This window comes from Zingiber officinale, chromosome 4B, assembly GCF_018446385.1.
Source record: "Zingiber officinale cultivar Zhangliang chromosome 4B, Zo_v1.1, whole genome shotgun sequence".
NCBI lineage: Eukaryota > Viridiplantae > Streptophyta > Magnoliopsida > Zingiberales > Zingiberaceae > Zingiber > Zingiber officinale.
The window spans coordinates 117,797,389-117,817,685 of record NC_055993.1 but is presented as its reverse complement, the minus strand read 5'-3'; the positions used below and the strand labels follow the sequence as shown (position 1 = coordinate 117,817,685).

The following is a 20,297-nucleotide window of genomic DNA, read 5'->3' as shown; positions in this document are numbered from 1 at the left end:
AGGTCCTAACTTGGTCAATTTAGGATCCGAAACTCTATAATAAGATATACAACCCCACACTTTCAAATAACTTAGATTCGGCTTTCTTCCTTTCTGTACTTCATATGGAGAAGTTTTAGTTTTTTTTTATAGAATTTGATTGTGTACATAACAAGATGTTAGTAATGTCTCTCCTCATAGATTTCTTGGTAATTTAGCATGTATAAGCATAGCATTGATCATATCTACCAATGTTCTATTTTTCCTTTCAGCCAAACCATTCTGTTATGGGGTGTAGGGTGCACTAGTATGGTGGATTATGCTATTATCTTCACAAAAAAATGAAAATTCAATTGAAAAATATTCAACACCTCGAGCACTTCGCAAGATCTTAATTTTCTTTCCCAGTTGATTCTCAACCAAGATTTTATAGTTTTTAAACATATCGAGTACTTGATCTTTTGTTGTCATTAAATAAACTTGTGTAAATTTAGAATGATTATCTATAAAAGTAATGAAATATCTTTTTCCATCTCTAGTTAAGTGACCATTTAATTCACATATATCAGAATGTATTAGTTTAAGCAATTCAGTTGTCCTTTCATTCTTAGAAAAATGTTTTCCAGTTATTTTCGCTTGTATGCAAATCTCACATTTTTCAGAATTTCCATTAGACATGAAATTAAACTATGCTTCGACAAAAAGTTAATTGAATTAAAATTAACATGAGATAAGCATGCCATAAATTAAATGGAGACACAAGAATATAAACAGAATTATTATTTTTATTGATACTTAATTTGAACATTTCGTCACATGAATATCTCTGTCCTACAAATACACCATTCTTAAAAATTATAAGTTTATTTGCTTCTATAACACTTCAATCCCCTCTTGCATAACAAACTTGTAAAAATCATATTCTTCCTCACGTCGGGAACATGCAGTACATTCATTAAGATCATCTTCTTTCCAAAAATAAATTGCATCTCAATAGTTCCTTTTCCAAGCACTATGATCGTATCATGATTTCCCATCAAGACATTTTCTTCATTTGCAGCAAATTCATAGTTTTTGAATAAACTTTTCTCGTTGCAAACATGAACTGAAGCGTCGGAGTCATACCACCAATCAGCAAAATTTCCATTTGTTGCCATGTTGCATTCAGTTATCATGTTGATTTTAAGATCAACAATCATAGCAACGATATCAGGAGGACTTGATGAACGTTCAAAAACATTCACAGGTTTTTTGTCTAGCATTTCCCTCCCCCTTTAGTTTCTTGTAAAACCTGCATTCATTTTTGTAATAGCCTTTCTTTCCACAGAAGTAACACGTCTTGGCTTTCTTTTTGTTAGCAAAATTTTCAGATGAAGTTTCAGCAAACTTTCTTTTCTTTCCAAAATATTATCAGGAGGACTTGATGAACGTTTAAAAACATTCACAGTTTTTTTATCCAGCATTTCCCTCCACCCTTAGTTTCTTGTAAAACCTGCATTCATTTTTGTAATAGCCTTTCTTTCAACAGAAGTAACATGTCTTGGTTTTCTTTTTGTTAGCAAAATTTTCAGACGAAGTTTCAGCAAAATTTCTTTTCTTTCCAGAATATCCTGCTTTCTTAGACTTAACGTTATTAACCTTAGAACCAGACTCATAAGCAAATTTATTATCACAAATTCGAGTTTCTTCCTCAGTTCGAATATGCTTTATGAGTCGGTCTATGGTGAAATCTTCAGAAGTGTGTACCAATTTCTTTCCGGTTTATGAGTCGGTCTATGGTGAAATCTTCAAATCATACATTGTTTTCAGATGTGTATTTGTTCTTCAAGACATTTCAGATTTCTTGTGAAGATTTGATCGAACTAAAGAGATCATATAACCTGTCTAGTAAGGCATTTAGGATGTATCCTCTACAGGGAACTTCATCCTCTTCCCGTTTCTTTCGAGTTATTTTGATCTCATCAATATCCTTATCGGTTGGTGTAGAATCGTAGGTAGATCATGCAGTAGCAAATACACGACACCCAATTCAATGAGGAGGAAGAACAATTTGTCCTTCCAATGATTAAAGTTCATCCCATCGAAACGGCCAACTTGAATGCATCAAAAACAGACTTTGAACTAGCGGCTTCCATTGTAAAAAATGGATCCAAAATTTCCTTAAAATTGTTAGAAGAAAATTTAATGACAAAACTTTGTTTCGAGCGTGACAAATTCCCTCCAAAATACTCAAAATATAATAAATTTATGGACAACAAAACTATAAATTCCTCCGAGACAATATAGAGAATGAAAAATGATTATATGATGTATATATAATGAACTATGCAACCTTTGACAAACCTTTCAGTGCTTAATTCCAAATTTAATTTTTATGTCCCAAGTGTCTATCTTTGATTTATATATGTAAATATGTTCCACTTGATAACCAATTAAATACAATATATTTAATGTACATCCTTTAACAAGTCTATCAAACTTCTCCTTCCTTTTTAATGTGGGACTAAATATATATATATCATTAACTATATTCAACAAAAATTAAGGAAAGTACTTTGAAAATCTACAAAACAACACTTTTTCCCTATACAACCATTCGGATCAACTAGACTAAGACTTTTAGAATTTAGACTAAGACTTAATTCAATGGAACCTGACGACTATAGAGGATTCCCCCATAATTGATGTGGCGGCGACTATAGAGACCACGTGGCAAATCTAGGACTTGATCAATGCAAATCTGGATCAATCCGACTTAAGACGAACTCAAGTCCAGTCGAACTAGCTCTTTCTAGTTTAACTCTAGTCAACCATGCCCAGGACTTGATCAATGCACTCAGATCTAATCTGCCAACTCAGGACCGAACTTGGGTCAAGACAGCCAACTCATGACTGAGCTCGACTAAAGTTTGCCTAAGTCACATCCAAGTTAAGTCCAACTAGCCAGATCTAAGACCGAGTTCGAATGCAACTTGACAGTTACAATAACGCAAGTTACAAAAGGTTTTCTGGGAACAGGAAAGATGCATGTTCTTTGGAAATCCTAACCACCTCTTCGCTCCCTATATAAGGTAACGGTGGCAACATTGAGAGGTACACTGTGACATTGAACATTACTATTTTTCACTTCAATATCTCCTCCTCTCAATTTTCCTTCAAAATCTAACTTGAGTGTTAGAGGGGTTTCTTAGAGGTCGTCTTGACCTCCTTTCTAATCTTTTTCAATCATTTTAGTCATCGTCGCTAGAGACCATCATCAAAGTCCATGCGTGGCTCGACCCGACAACTACCGACTCAATAACCACAAGATCCGATAGGAGCCGAGTTGACACGCATCCGACCTACTAAAAGAGCTCAGTCGTGGATACTTCAAGGAGTCAACCCAATGTCAACCGGATCAATAATGATTCTCTCTTCATACAGACCATTCATGACTCCACAGTATCCTGTGCTCCTTAATTAGGCCGACAAAATTAGGGAAGCGAGTTGAAAATCTACAACTAAATGAAGGCAAGGAAGGCATGTTTCTTGTCTCCTTGATCATGCTCTTCTTCGGGTGAACTGTCAAGCAAAGGCACCGACATGCATCATGGAACACCCTTGACACCAAAGTGGACCTAAAGAACCCTACAAAACAGCACTTATTCCACAACAGTGAATTGCACTAGCTGGAATTGGCATATCTTGCTGCAGGCAACCTGGAAAAATCACACAAAAGAATCTTGCAACAATTTGACACAAACAGAGTCCATTCAAAAGAAACTCATCTATTTGGTTTTCTATGTGTGTTTATATAGACTTCTATGGCATTGTTTTTAAGGCCAAGGATTAGAAGAAGTAATTGATGGATTCAATGTCTTCCTTATCATGGCGTGTTCATATACCTTTGGATATGATTTCATTAAGGGTCAAGAATAAAAAAGGCATCACTAATTATTAAAATCATCAAAAAAAAAAGGTCCCCTTTTCAAAATAAATCAAAAGGGAGCTCTATCATATTTTTGCCATAAAAAAATACCCTTATTCTAACAATGTTGTAGCAACGATGAAGTAATTGTTAGTTGTTACAATGCAGCTGCTACTACGTTTTAAAATAAATTGTTTTCCTTTTTAGTTTAACTTAGTCAAAAATACTATACAGACTATTATATATAAAAAAAGCCAATATTATTTAAATTTAGTCAAAATCGTTTTAAAAAAAAGTCAAAATCGGATGTTTTACACTTTTTTAAAGTGATTTGGATCAAGTTTAAGTAATATTGACCAAATTGATAAATATTTTTTAAATATAAAATGCTTTATCTATAGTATTTTTGATCAAATTGAATGGGTTTATTTAATACGTTTAATTGCCATGACGTAATCCTGAACGTGGTAAGGAACTTAGCTTTGCCTTAAGAACTTCAGTAAAAATTCTGGAACTTCTATCTAGGGATCACTGCAACAGATTGACTTTCTCGAGAACACTTAAATGAATGAACTGATTATGGCACACTACAAGAAATCAGTCCTACTTTTTGCCTCATTATAGTTCAAGAACAGTAGTTTTCCATGTTGATTTTGCCAAGCATTGAACCAAAAACTAATTAATTCGAAGAGAAAATAGGCACATGAAATGTTGGTTTAACCTCAAATTAATCAAGAAATTAAGAAACAGGCAAGCTTATTTGAATGATAAAGGAGGAGAAGACAGTGGCATCACCTGTGAGGAACTTGAATGTTGATGCTTCTCTCCATCTCTGATCTTCCCAATCACTATGCCAATGAAGTTAGATCCATCACCTTCTTGCTCACGGCCCATGTTTTGCTTTTCCAAGTCGTTAACCATCTCGGCATTTGCATCAGCCTTTCCTGCCTCTTCCATCAGCAACTTCCTGTAAAATTTAAGCTCAGCATGCTTCAAGAACTTGAATTTGGGCGACGGCGAGGACCACATCTTGGTGAAGTCGTCTTCCCGGTTGAAATTGTATCCATTTCTTGTGCAGGGACTCGCGGAGTGGGAAGTGGACAATGGGGTGTCATCAGAGGAGTTGAACAGATCATTTAGGGTCTTTCCTCCACACCTGCCATCCTCAGACTCCAGGTCCTCCTTTGTCTCCTCTTTGATTGTGAAGAGAAGCCTCGGAGGGCCTGCGAGGCTGTAGAGCCTCAGGATCTCTGCCTCTATGGTGTCTTTGCTAGGGTTTTTGTGAAGTTGGTCAGATTGGGCGGCTAAATCCACTGGAGCAGACCTCTCTTGCTGATGAATAGCCATGAGTGATGGACTTTTCCAGGTCCAAAAGAAGGGATACTGAAGCTTTTTGAGTGGGATGCTGCAATTTTCATCGATGTCCGCGTTGATTCTCTTCTTCCTCCAGACCAAGTAGAGTGTTGCAACCAGAGCAAAGAAGAGGAAAATTGACACCAAGCTCAAACCAATGACCAAACCAGTTAATGATCGCATCTTTCTTTCTAAAATCAAACCCTAGAGATTTTGGAGAACTCGAGGAGAAGAAAGGATCGAGAAATTAGATCGGAAGAGTCTGAAACCCTACAAAAACCGGATCCTTTGAGAAAAGAAAACCATTGAAAAAATCACAATCTGAGACTCGTCTCCATGGATAGAACTAGTTAATGTTCGCATCTTTCTTTCTAAAATCAAACCCTAGAAGTAGACTACAAAAGAAACCAACGTGATGCTGATTTTGGAGAACTCGAGGAGAAGAAAGGATCGAGAAACTAGATCGGCAGAGTCTCAAACGCTACAAAAATCGGGATCCTTTGAGAAACGAAATCCATCGCAAAAATCACAATCTGAGACTCGTCTCCATGGATAGAACTAGAAGAAAACCAAACCAGTGACAAGCAAAATCTCAGCTTTTGCCGAAGAAACCAAAGGAACACCGATTTCTCCACGAAGATTCAACAAGCTGAGAGGTTTAGGAATCAAAATTCCTCTGCGCTTCGCCTGGGAGTCGTCTTCCGCTCGATTCCTGTGCTGAATTCGAGAGCTGCTCGCATGGCGACGGAGCGGATGGTGAAGCCGCTCCAATGGATAAAAATATAATTCAAAATACAATATAACCAATGGTAAAGAGCCATTTGTCGTTCTCCTTTTGTCAGAACGTGTAGAAATATCACAGCAAATCAACGGTTGCTATTTTGTTTAGAATACAAGTGATAAAAAGGAAGCCGTCGACATGCTTATCTTTTTTTATCCCGTAATTTACTTAAAAATATTATTATATTTATTAAATCGCATATTTATTTTAAAAATACCCCTCTCTACACGCACTTCTCTAATCCATTTAAGTACTAAAATACATTTAAAATCTTAATAAATAAATTTTATAAGATTTTGAAAGCACTATTTCCCTCTCTTAAAAAATATTTTTTTAAAAAACTCAAAGAAGATTAAATATCGAGTAGAATCAAAATTGAAAGGTATGGTTCCACTCATGGAAGTCTAAAAAATATAATGATTTTAATTTCGATGGAATCTGATAAATTTAAAGTCATCCATGGGTTTTAATTGATCATATCCAAAATCTTAAAAATCTAGATATTATACAATTATTAGTGAGTTTTTGATAAAAAATAATTAATGATTATATCATATTCATTTATCATTAATACCAATATATTTTTAGGGCTCTCCTGACTCTAACTATAACTAAAATTTTAAAATTTAAATATTGTATGATTATCAGTAAATTTTAACCAAAACTCATTTATGACCTTAGACACAATTTAGATAACATGTGAGTTTCTAAAATTTAGATAATTTTATATGATTTTGGCACAAACTCATCATTGAACTTAGATATATTATATTTACTCAACAATAGCACGAATGTGTTCTTGAAACTCTCTTGATTTTAACCATTCCCAAAATTTTGAAATATGGACATTTTACAACCATAAATGAGTTTTGGTTAAAACTCACTTATGACCTTACACACATCAGAATCAATCGAAACCAGAACTAATAACTCTTAAGATCTTCTTAAGTCTCATTATCTTCTCAAACTTTATTTCTACAACTTAGATGATATGCCGTAAGTTTTTAAAATTTAGATAGTTTTAGTAATTTTGACACAAAGTTATTGTTGAACTTAGATATATCATATTCATTCAACAATAATACTAATATGTTCACGAAACTCTCTTAACTCTAATCATATATGTTTAATATTTTAAAATCTAAACACTATACAATCATAAGTGAGTTTTGGCTAAAATGACTCACTAATGACCATTGCCACATCAAAATTAACTCGAATCATGACGAATGTACTCCTAGGAGCCTCTCGATTCTCTCACCATGTCCAAAATTCTAGATTATGGAGTTTATACGACCATGAGTAACCATGAGTGAGTTTTGGCCAAATCTCACTCATGGTCATATAATATGTTAAGTATGAAAAAAAAAACTACTGCCACCACCATACCTCCATTCTTATGCTCATTCCCCCACCCCACTCCTCTTGTAAGTTTAAATGCATGAAACCAATTCTGATAAATCGTAAACACTTACAATGGATCAATAAAAGCAGAAATTGTGTTCTTAGTACTTGTTTGTCAGAAGAGCAATCACGAAAATCGAACTTCCCTTCAAAGTTTACAAACTAAATCCCTCATGTTCTAGATCCTCTCTTCGATATATTAACAACCCTTTCAAGTTGAACAAACTCCCCTTTTAAAGAAAAAGGGGAAGGGAGTGGGGGGCATGGGTATGCTCACGTACCCCACTACTAATATCTCCCACTCATCCTAGTTAAGTTACAAAGACCATATAAGAATTATATCATAAAAATCATTTCAGAATATCCAATCCATATTTTAAAAAAGTGATTCATGTGACAACAAGCATACTAAATGATTAATGCTAAGAAAATTATTACACCTTACATAGTCGCTCTTCCAAAAAAAATTGGAGATGTAAACATCTTACTTTTATCCCAGATTAAATTATTTACATCAATATGAATATCTCTAATCCCTCATACGACTATCATGTCGAGAACATGTTCAATATCTCTAATTAATACAATTATTCACAATCACATTTTAAGTACTTAAAAAAAATGTAAATAGTCAACTAGCGAATAAATGTCAAAGATGTAAATCTATTTTAATATTCCTTTTTATCTAGAATATATTCATTCCAATCAGTTACTTTTCTAGTTATGCTCCATAGATTGAATCATCCATAATTAATAAGTTAGATATTAAAGTAGCTGACACTGATTAGAACTTCAAGTAGACGGCTAAATAGTCACTTAGGGTAAAACTGAATGTTCCTGTCCGAAAATCATGGAGATGGCAAGCTGGGGATGTGGCTGCTACGTTGACTGGATGTAGACTCCGCTCCACTCTACAATATAAGAAACGTTAGTGCCAAGCCAGGGAAGGGGTCCCCGACGTTGGCCCTCCGACGCTTAAGTCAGTAATCAGAAAGAGGGAAAAGACAGTGCAATAGTAGATACAGGCGTGAATAGTGAATAACGCATACATCCGCCGGTGTATGGACCCCCTTTATATAGTACCCTAGTGGGCCTTGAGGCGTGGGCACGTTCTGTAATTGGTCATAAGCACGTTCTCCAATTTATCGTGGGCACGTTCTCCAATTTATCCTATGAAAGAATCTATTAGGAAAGTATCTCTAACACCATACCTTAATAGGGCATGCATATCCCTGATACAACAATAGAAGCTTCCGTCGTACGATCCGCCTATTGACCATGCCGTGTGTCAGCAGCACTATCTCCCAAAAGGATATTGAGAGATATGATAATGATCCTACTGTTTGGCCAAGCGGGGTGATTGGTCGGCTGGGACTCCATCATCGGTAGGCCTTTGTTGTTCTTTCTTGGGGTGGCTGGGTATAGTAGCTTATTATCGCCCAACCAGACCAATACTGCGGTCGTCCCAATGATCCTCTGCTCCATGACGAGTGCCTCATGATCATGGATGTACGGGTGTTCTGCTTGGACCAACCCTTTGTCAGTCGGAAGCTTTACGCCCGATCGACCATTGCAGTAGAGCTCCACTCAGCCCCTTTTGGTGAGCTCGTTGGTCCTCTGGCGTTGACCTCCTTGATTTTGACCTCCACATTTGTTGCTATCTCCATCCTTTAACCCACACTTAGTGAGCCCCTCTTTATCACTGCATCACAAGTCTTCCCCTCAAGTCTAGTCAAAGGAGACTGCAAATTCGACTAACTGGATAAGTACTGCATCAGGTGACCTCCTTCGATTGAACGTTCTCTATGCTTGGATGTCGATCGACTCATATCTTCTAATCGCTGTTCGACTTTAGTTTATTAACTTGAGTCCAAGCATCGTTCAGATATATTGAGCGTCGAAGTTCTATTGTTGACTCAGAGATCTAATTCACTGACCGACCATTCTTCTCTCTATCCCGAGCTCCTCATAAACCAGGTGGTGGATCGACCGCTCGACAATATCATAGTAAGATATCCGTGTTGATTGGGATCGTTGATGCCAGCACTTAGCGAATTTTTCCATTTATCTGCGCTTTCTTGGACGAGCGCCCGTTCATAGTGGTTGACGTCATCTAAATTTCTGGAAAACTATGCAAATCTTTGATCATTATGACCTAGCACGCGGCCATGCCTTTTAAGTAAGTCTCATTAATGCTCTCTCATGGTCGACTACCACGTGTCCTACCTTCTGCCGTCGTATATTTGATGTGACGGGCGGATATCCATTGGTGATGTGACATGCGTCTTTTCAAATTCCACGGCTAGATTTCATCGTAATTTTGCACAACCCTTGATCGGACGACTCTGAGCGATCGACCGCAAGGTTTATAAACCTTCATTTGGTCGCCGTCGTCATTACCTTGCGCATTCATCTTCAAGCACTCTCTATAATGCTTCTCCTCCTCATCTTCACCGGTGACCTTTCTCAGTAAGGTTCTTCTTCCTTCCTTTTGTTGAGTCTATACTTTGCTTCTTCTCGCTTTCCTTGTTTTCGATGGCCGATTCTCTGCAACCACCCGTGCCCGTTCCCGGGCTCTGGTACACTTCCACTGAGTCCAAGTTTAATGGGGAGGAGATAGACTAGCTGAAATTCACATACCATTTCCCCTCTAATTATCAAATTGTCATTCCTTCTGCCTACGATCGACTACACTGCACGAACCTCCCGCCGGCTTCCTTCCCTTTTTTAAGGACCAATTTTCCATCGGTCTTCGATTTCCCAATCATCCTTTCTTTTCCATCGTTTGTAAATATTTCCATATCTCTCTAGATCAACTAGTGCCAAACTCGTTTAGGTTGTTGTGCGGGGTTGTCATGTTATTTTGTCTGCACAGCATCCCTTTAGTGCTTCGGGTCTTCCATTACCTCTATTATCCTAAGTTATTTGAGCCCGACACCTTTTTATTCCAAGCCCGAGTGGGCTCAGTCTTTTTTGATAAGATGTCGACTTTTAATAAGCATTGGAGGGAACATTATTTCTTCGTTCATTTTTCCGTTCGACCCAACTTCCCAGCCAGCTAGTAGATGGAAGTGATGACACCTCCATCACTCAAGAAATACTGAAGCCGCTCGAACTATCTCCAATCAGTTTCCGCCTTTGCCGGTCAAAAGTATCATATTCACCGGCTACTGTTGGAAAGTATCTTATATGTTTTCGGATTAAGCTTGATCCAAATGCGGTTGTCGTCCACACTAGGTATGCTCTTTCTTCTCCTTATCTCTGAATCTAACTAATTTCTCTTATTTTTTGTAGCCCAAATCATGCTGAGGCACGTCTAGCCTGCAAGAGTAGGCTTGCGGACGTAGAAATCAATGGCACGAGCATGGCCAAGTTGGAGAGTCGTGGCCTAGCGCCGGTCAGCCATTCGAATGATCCGCTCAGCGAGGCTAGAGAGACACATGCGCCGACCAATGAGGGTGGAGCGAGTCAGACAGCGACTAGCGGAGCCGCGGCTACTACAGCAGACCTACCTCTCGAACGACCTTCTATGTTGTCGATCGTGGTGCCCTCAGAGTTTGCTACCTCCGGAGAACCTCTGATACAACGCAAGAGGCACCGCGGGGAAGCTATCTCCCGCTCCGCCACTTCCACCCTGGAAACTCCTGCCCGAACCGGCTCACGCTCGGCCTCCGAGCGAGGTGAGACATCCTCGCCCGCGTTTCCCGAACCGGTAGCCGCCCAGCTTCCCATATCTGTATCTTCTGACCGGACGTCTTCTTTGTCTGGGCTGCCTTCAAGGACTATCTGTGTGTTGCCTATCGCATACATGCCACCGCATTCCTCATCAGTGGCACAAGTGTCAATCATCCGGCCGTCTCCGATGCCCAAGTCCACGGGCAAAGCGACTTCTGAGCCCTCTAGTCCGATCGGCCAGAGGCACATAACAGTCATCATTCACCTACCCCCACTGAATGGCGCCAACAAGAAGACGTCGAGGCCTTTTCCCCCGAGCACCAAATTCAGATCCAAGGGCCGCTAGCACAGGTATGGGCCGATGCTAGGGCTCGCGCGACGATTATCTCTCCGGAGGAGCTAGCGGATAGCTACACCCGGATGGCCATCAGGGTATGTATAGTACGTCTAGATATACTTGCTTATATCTCGCTTAACACTTACAATCTTATTACCACTGTAGTAGTAGGTCGAGAGCCTGGTCATGTGCCAAATGCTAGCATTTTTGGAGCACGAAGTCCAGCAGCTTCGCTCCCTAAGCGACGTCTCCCAAGCCTCCTGTGCTCAACTTGAATAGCTGACCGCCGAGGCCGCTCAGCTAAAGGTTGATCTGCAGAAGAGCTCTGGGCTGCTACAGGAGGAAAGGAGCAAGAACGGCAAACATGCTTCCCAACTAGCGGGACTTAACAAACAGGTTAGCTCTTTCGAGTCAAAGATCAATTCAACTAACGCCAAGAAGCTCTAAACCATTGAGGACCTAGATATTAAAAATAAAGAGGCTCAGGTCTTGGCTCAAAATCTGAAGGAGACTGAGGCCACGTTGAATGCCGAGCTGGAGAGTCGATTGGCAAAGTAAGCTGCGACGAAGGTCCAGCTCACCGCCAAGGATGTTGATTTGGCCTCACTTAAGGTTAAACTGGAGTCCTCTTGGACTAACTTCATTTTGCAGGAAAAAGTAAGGCTGGAAAAAATTGGTTCGAGCGCCCGAACTCGATCTAGGCACCCGGACCCCAAAAGTCATCCACAACCTAATGTGGAGCACATCGATTGGCCAGGACATGTGGTCCAGGCGCCCGAAACAGCCTATATAAGCAACATTCTACCGGAAGTTTGACAACGACATACAGAACTTACATTTGTGATTGCTTTCTTATGCGCTGCTCCAAAGATATTCCTACGACTCCACGATGCGACTCTTATGATTGAGTAACATTGCTCTGACGACCGAGCAACACAACTCTGATAACAGAGTGGCGCGACTCCAACAACTGAAAGCATAGCCTTCCAGAACCCCAGAAGTTGTTGGTATACTTTTAATTACTACACTTAAATTATAATTCCATTGTATTCGTCTTTGTAAAGATTTACCGAACTGATAGTGATTTTCCCAATGAAAGCGGTCAACGATCGCGGGCCTTGGAGTAGGAGTCGTCACAGGCTTCGAACAAAGTAAAAACAAACTGTGTTAGCTGTGTTTATTTTTTCCTTCTGTTTTTCTTTCCGCTGCATTATCTCCGATCGTGTTTTTCTAAATTAATTAGTTACGAGCGCTATTCACCCTCCTCTAGCACAACAATCCTACACTTTGAAGTCCTCAAGAGGGATTATCTCCGCTCGGACGCCTTCAACGCCCGATTCATGGATCGCTCGCTCCGCCTCTTCAACTTCATCATTGATGGGACCCTCAACTAGCTGAAGGACGACGACTATCTCCCTTCTACAGTGACCAACAAGATCATCAATCGGGAGAAGTTGACCGAGTCACTGCAAGATGACATGCTGGATTATCTCGAGTGATCCCCCTCTATGCTCCACAGGCCTTCTGATGCCTTGTAAAAAATTTCTAAGTGTCAATGTATGATCGCCCGTCCGACACATCTTTCTTCAGTTTTTTTGCAAGTGTTTCCTTATGCATCGCCTTTTGACGTCTCTTCACTTTGCCAGATTTAAAAACACTTCTTCGCGCCCTACCATTTGACGTTGCTATATTTTGTTAAATTTTTGCAAACGCTCATTCACTCCTCGTCGTTCGGCTCAAATAGGCTGTGTACTAAGCATTTTATGAAATTTCTCTAAGTATAATTGATTGCTTTCCTAATTGTCGGTGTAACTAGTATTTGAGAAGTCCGAATGCTCATTCCAGCATAGGCCAGACAACTATATCTTAGCGAGGCATCTCTGCTTTAGTTACTACTCAACCTGTTACCATTACTTTCGGGCTTCATGGAAGCCGCTTGGCTTTATTTATAGCCGGCTTGATTTTAGAACTATCGCTTGGCTGTTGTTCGTTGTAGACTTGAGTTTATAGCTGCCGCTCGGCTGTTAATACAAAGACTTAGGTTTATAGTCGCTGCTTACTGTTAACGAAGATAAAAATTTATAGTCGTCGCTCGACTGTTGACGAAGACTAAGGTTTATAGTTACCGCTCAACTATTGACGAAGACTAGGGTTTATAGTCGCTACTCGATTGTTGAAAAAGATTAAAGTTTATAGTTGCTACTCGACTGTTGACAAAGACTAGGGTTTATAGTCGTTGTTCGACTGTTGATGAAGACTAGGGCTTATAGTCGTCGATCGACTGTTGATGAAGGCTAGGGTTTATAGTCATCGCTCGACTATTGATGGAGACTAGGGTTTATAGTCGTCGCTCGACTGTTGATAAAGACTATGATTTATACTCGCCGCTCGAATTTTAACTTGGTCGATCGGCGCAAGAGTTTGGAACACTTGGAATTTTTTGTTCATTGTCTTCCTGCATTCACAAGACACACACTTATAGAAGTATATCTGGATTTAACCACGCACCTCTCACCAGGCTCTATAGGGCTGGAGATGGTTCGCCCTCTAGAGCCGTTCGAGCCTTCTACCATCTTCGTCTTGTAGGTAGTAGGCTCCCGAGCGGAGCTTTTAAATGACTTTGAAAGGTCCTCCCCAGGGAACCTCCATCTTGGTGACATCGCCGACTGGCTTTATTCTTTTCCACACTAGGTCGCCGACCTAGAATGTGTTAGTTAGTCCTAGGAAAACATATCGGTTCCACTGTACAAAAATTTTGTACAAGTGTCGAACCTTTTCTTAAATAACCTATTGTGTTCTTTAGAAGTTAAATTAGGGATCGCAGACGGAACTTAACATCATTGATTCCAAATTTAACTTATCTATTCTTAATGGTTTAGATTTGAATCGCAAGCGCAACTTAACACTATTGATTCAAATCTACCTACGTTATAAATTCCATTAAATATTAATTTCCAAAATTGGCTTCCAGGACTGTATGGCGAGGCACATGACCTTCTTGGATATGGGAGCAACCACCACCGCCTAGACAAAGCCTTTTAAGGAAAGCTAATATTTAATTTCCTTAAATAACTCTAGGCTAATCAAAAAGAACAATTAAATCACAAATTCGAAAAATAAAAAAAACACAGACTCGAAAATAAATTCAAAAAACTAGATCTAATATCTCTTGTGTTTGGAATTCTTACAAAAAGAAATAACTAGCATGATGCAGAAAATAATTGCTAATTATACCTTCTTTTGTATGCTAATGACCTCGAGATCTTCTGACGTATTCCTCACCTCGCCATGAATGTCGTGTGAGCGACGATCCTCCAAGATGAACACCACCCAAAAGCTTTCTTCCTCTTCCTCTAAAATCCGTCCACCACCACCACCACCACCACCACCACCACCACCAAGGAGAAGAGAGCAAAAGGGAAAAGAGAAGGGGAGAGGGAGGGTCGGCCACCTAGAGAGACTCCACCAAGGGAATAAGAATTGTTGTCTCATGAGGCCTCCTCACCCCTTCTTTTATATTACTTGTCCAAGGCAAATAAGGGAAGAATTTTTACAAAAATTAAAATCTTCCTTTTATTTTCCCTTTTAATTTTCCTTTTCTTTCCTCTTGATTGAATCAATCACCAAATCAATTGGATGATGATTTATATTTATTTTGGCCGGCCCCTTGCTTGGGCACCAAGCAAGGTGGCCGGCCACCTCATCAAGAAAGGAAAAATATTTTTTATAAAATTTTATAATCCCTTATAAAATTTTACAAGCTCTCTTCTAATTTCCTAAAGTAGGAGTTAAAAAAGGAAAGTTTTAAAAATTAAAAACATGTTTTAAAATTTAAAACTTCTCTTATAAAATTTCCTTTTTTAACATGGTGATATAAAATTTAAATTTTAAAATTTCTATTCCTTTTTTCCTAAACCATGAGGATGGTTAAAAAAGGAAAGTTTTAAAACTTTTTAAACTTTCTTTTAAAACATGTGACCTAATTCAAATAAGGAAAGTTTTTAAATTTAAAAACTGTCTTTTAAAACTTTTAGTTTTCTACAAAGAGAAGATTTTAAAAATTCAAAACACCCCTCCCTGTTTGAATTATTGTGGTCGGCCCCTACATGCTTGGGCACCAAGCAAAGGGCCGGCCCTTTAAGAGGAGATGTGGCCGGTCATTGCTTGGTCACGAAGCAATGGACCGGCCCCCTTCTTAGACACCAAGATGGACCTTTCTTTGGATGGACTTGAGGCTTTAATGAGGCTACGACAAGGACCTAGAGGAGAAATTGGTTTTGGCCTTCCGATGAGCTTGAGTATCCCGTGTTCGCCCCGAACACACAACTCAAGTACATCGATAATAACTCATTCCACTAGAGAGTTATTATCGCACTACAGCACCAATCCCAAATTACATTATGCGCTCCTTCTTATCATGAGTGTGTTAGTCTCCCTATGTTTAAGATAACGAAATGTCCACTAATTAAGTAAGTTACTGACAACTCACTTAATTAATATCTAGCTCCAAGAGTAGTACCACTCAACTTCATTGTCATGTTGGACTAAGTTCACCTGCAGGGTTTAACATGACAATCCTTATGAGCTCCTCTTGGGGACATTCTCAACCTAGATTACTAGGACACAGTTTCCTTCTGTAATCAACAACACACACTATAAGTAATATCATTTTCCAACTTATCGGGCATATTGATTTATCGAGCTAAACCTCACCCTTTGATAAGTCAAAGAAAAAAATATTAAATATATGTGCTTGTTATTATATTAGGATTAAGAGCACACACTTCCATAATAACTAAGGTCTAGTTCTTTTATTAAGTCAGTACAAAAAGAACTTACCTAAAATGGTCCTACTCAATACACTTAGAGTGTACCAGTGTAATTTATTAATCAAGATAAACTAATACTTAATTACACTACGACTATTCTGATGGTTTGTTCCTTTCCATCTTAGTCGTGAGCAACTGTTTATAATTTATAAAGAACCGACAACATGATCTTCTGTGTGTGACACCACACACCATGTTGTCTACTATATAAATTAATTGAACAATTACATTTAACAAATAAATGTAAATATTGACCAATGTGATTCTTTTATTTCAAAAAATAAATGTTTACAAAAGCTAGACTTTTAGTATACACTCTAACAGAATGATCTTGAGATCACCCTCCGATTGTAGTTTTGCTTCATTCGCTGCCTGTATGCCATCAGTCGGATGGTGGCCTTATCCCGCGCTTCGTCTACCAAGTTGAGCTCCATGAGTCTCTGCTATGCATTCCCCTCGTCACAGAGATGCACCGATCGGACTCTACTCCGACCTCCACTGGAACCACCACTTCTCCTCCGTACACCAGATGAAATGGTGTGACGTCGATCACCTCTCTTAGTGTGGTGCGATTGACCCACAAGATGCTAGGGAGTTCATCAACCCAATTGCCTCCAGTGTGGTCGAGTCAAGCCTGTAACCCTCTAAGGATCTCTTGGATGGTGACTTTCGCCTGGTTGTTGTTCTGGGGGTAGGCCACCGAGGTGAAAGCCTACATCATGCCATAGCCTTCGTACTACTCCCTCAACCTCCGTCCTACAAACTGTCATCTGTTGTCCGAGATGAGCTAATGAGGGATACCGAATCGGCACAAGATTCTCTGCCATATAAACTTGATGACCATATGTTCGGTTATCTTGGCTAGCGGCTCGACCTCCACCCACTTTGAAAAATAATCTACTACGACAAGTAGAAATCTGCACTGACCAATCGCCATTGGAAATGGTCCAACGATATCCATGCTCAATTAGTCGAACGGACAAGACACCGTGAATGCCTTCATCTCCTTGGTCGGTCGGTGTGGGATGTTGTGTTATTTTTGACATGAGAGGCAGGTGGCCACTGTCCGAGTGGCATCTTCTTGCAGTGTGAGCCAAAAATATCCTGTCAACAGGATCTTTTGGGCCAGCAATCGGTTGCCCGGATGATTTCTGCAGGAGCCCTGATGCACTTCTTGAATGATGTATTTTACGTCCTCTGATCCGACACACTTGAGCAACGACCTTGAAAAAACTCTTTTATATAGCTGGTCCCTGATCAGAGTAAACCGCCCGACTCTCTTTTTCAACAGGCGAGCTTCTTCTTGATCGGCTAGAGTGCTACTAGATCGGAGGAACTCTATCAGTAGGGTCCTCTAGTCTCTCAGAAAAGTTAATCCGGCCATCCTGTCGATGTGCGCCACCAATGAGACCTACTTGATTGGCTGCTTTATCACGATCGGCGATAATGAACTGGTTAACTTAGCCAACTCATATGCGGCCTGGTTGTTCGATTAGGGAATCTTATAGATAACCACCTCTTAAAAATCGGCTCTCAACTTCTCGAAAGCTTTGGCATACAACTTGAGTCGCGCGTTGCTTATCTCAAAGGTGCACAATAGCTTCTACGCAGCCAGTTGAGAATCCGAGTGGATGAGGACCTTTGCGACTCTGACATGCGGAGCCTCTTGCAAGCATGCTATCAGGGCCTCATACTTAGTTTCATTATTTGTAGCCTGATAATCTAGCCACACGGACAATTGCATCTTGTCCTCCTGTGGCGAAATTAAGAGAATGTTGATCCCGCTACCTTGTCGAGTGGACGATCCGTCTGCATATATTTTCCATGTCGTGTCCGGCTCGGTGTTTTGGACCTCAGTGATAAAATCAGTTAAGGCCTGGCCTTGATTGTCGTCCGGGGCTGACATTGTATGTCGAACTCGCTCAGCTCGATTGTCCGTTTGATCAGCTATCTGGATGCCTCTGGGTTAAGGAGGACTCTTCTCAAGGTGCTGTTAGTCATCACGATGATCGGATGTGAAAGGAAGTATGGATGGAGTCTTCGGCTGGTGAGTATTAGCGCATAAGCTAATTTTTCAAGACTGGTATAGCAGGACTCTGTATCTTTTAATATGACTTAGAAAATTTATAGGCAGTTTCTCAGAGCCGTTATAGCGTACCAACGCCGAACCAACCACATACTCGGTGGATGACAAGTAAATCCATAACGACTCGCTAGCGATGGGCTTGGCCAATACAGGCAAGGAGGTAAGGTACTTCTTGAGCTCTTATAACGCCTTGTCACATTCTATGTCCCACTGGAATTTAGCCGCTTAGCACAGTATCTTGAAGAACGGATGACTCTGGTCGAATGATTTGGAGATGAATCTTGATAGTGTAGTAATTTGTCTGGTTAGCCGTTGGGCCTCCTTCAAGTTGTGGGGCGGGGCATGTTTTGTAGTGCCTTCACCTTGCTTAGATTCACCTCGATTCCCTGTTCGATGACGATGTATCTGAGGAACCGATCACTCTTTGTTCCAAACAGGCACTTGTTCGGGTTTAATTTTATTCCATATGCCCTCAAAGTTCGGCAAGTTTCTTCGATGTTTGCATAAAGGTTAGCAGCTCGGAGGTGTTTTATTAATATGCCATCGACATATATCTCCATATTACAGTCGATCTACCTTCGGAACACCTTGTTCATCAGTCTCTTGTAGGTGGTGCCGACATTCTTCAATCTGAATGACATGACGTTATAACAGTATGTCCTGTCTGCCGTGATGAAGTTGACCTTCTATTGATCCTCTCGGGCGAGCGACACTTGATGGTAACCTTGGTATGCGTCGAGCATGCAGATCAGCTCGCAACCTACCATGGAGTCCACCATCTAGTCTATCCTGGGCAGGGGATAGAAGTCCTTCAGGCAAGCCTTGTTCAAATTGTGAAAGTTGATGCAGACTCGTCATTTGTTTCCCGACTTAGAGACTAGAACGACGTTGGTGAGCCAGCTCGGAAACTGAACCTTGCGGATGTGCCCGGCTTCCAGCAGTTTTTCTATCTCCACCCGGATGATCTAGTTTTGCTTTGGACTGAAGTCCCTCTTCCATTGCTTTACGGGCCAGGCGTTTGGTTGGACGCGAAGCTCGTACTGAGCTACACTTGGCGGGATGCCCGGGAGCTCGTGGGTCGACCAAGCGAACACACTGTAATTTCGCCTGAGGCAGGTGACCGGCTCTTCTTTCTTCTCCTCTGTCAGGTCGACGATGAAGGTGGTGACTTTCAACCGGCTAAGATGGATCTGGATTTCTTCCTTTTCCTCATAGATCAGTGCGGGAGGCTCTTCCATGATGGCGTTTACTTCCATGTGCGGGATCTTCCTCGAGGCTCTTGATTCAGACTTGACCATCTAGACATAGCATCACCGAGCGGGCAGCTGATCACCTTTAACTTCATCCATCTCATTGTCCACCGGAAACTTGATCTACTAGTAGAAAGTGGACACCACTGTTCGGAACTCGTTAAAGGCCGGTCGACCCAATATAACATTGTAGGCGGACAGTGCATCTACCACAATGAAGTTTATATTCCTTGTCCTCTTAAGCAGCTCCTCTCTGAGTGATATGGCCAGCCGAGCTTAGCATATCGGCAATACTTCATTGCCGATGAACCCGTAGAGTGGGGTCGTCATTGGCTGCAATTCGCTTCGGTCAATTTGCAGCTGGTCGAACACCTTCTTGAATATAATATTCATCGAGCTTCCTATATCAACAAAGGTTCAGTAAATAGTATAATTATCTATTACCACTCGGATGATCAAGGCGTCGTCATGAGGAATCTCCACTCCCTCTATGTCTCGAGGGTCGAAACTGATCTCAAGCCCTTCGATCTTCTCCTTGCTGCATCCAACATGTATTTCTAGACGCGAAGTGTGAGAGTGCAACTTCCTCACTCGATTTGAATCATCGTCGCTCCGTTCTGCAACACAAGAAACATTAGTACCAAGCCAGGGAAGGGGTCCCCGACGTTGGCCCTCCAACGCTCAAGTAAGTCACTG

General features: G+C 40.5%; 1 protein-coding gene across 2 annotated transcripts; it reads right to left on the bottom strand.

The window, feature by feature from the left end:
* Nucleotides 1–803: 803 nt before the first annotated feature.
* On the bottom strand, nt 804–6,005 carry LOC121976189. 2 transcript variants are annotated; one of them, XM_042528252.1, is made up of 2 exons: nt 4,682–6,005; nt 804–3,677 (listed from the first exon to the last, which is right to left on the bottom strand). In XM_042528252.1, the coding sequence occupies exons 1-2, from the start codon at nt 5,420–5,422 to the stop codon at nt 3,621–3,623; spliced, it is 798 nt and encodes a 265-aa protein (XP_042384186.1). In that variant the 5' UTR covers nt 5,423–6,005; the 3' UTR covers nt 804–3,620. The 2 variants fall into 2 exon arrangements, with proteins under 2 accessions (XP_042384186.1, XP_042384185.1); XM_042528251.1 differs by having other exon boundaries at nt 804–3,606.
* Nucleotides 6,006–20,297: the final 14,292 nt, after the last annotated feature.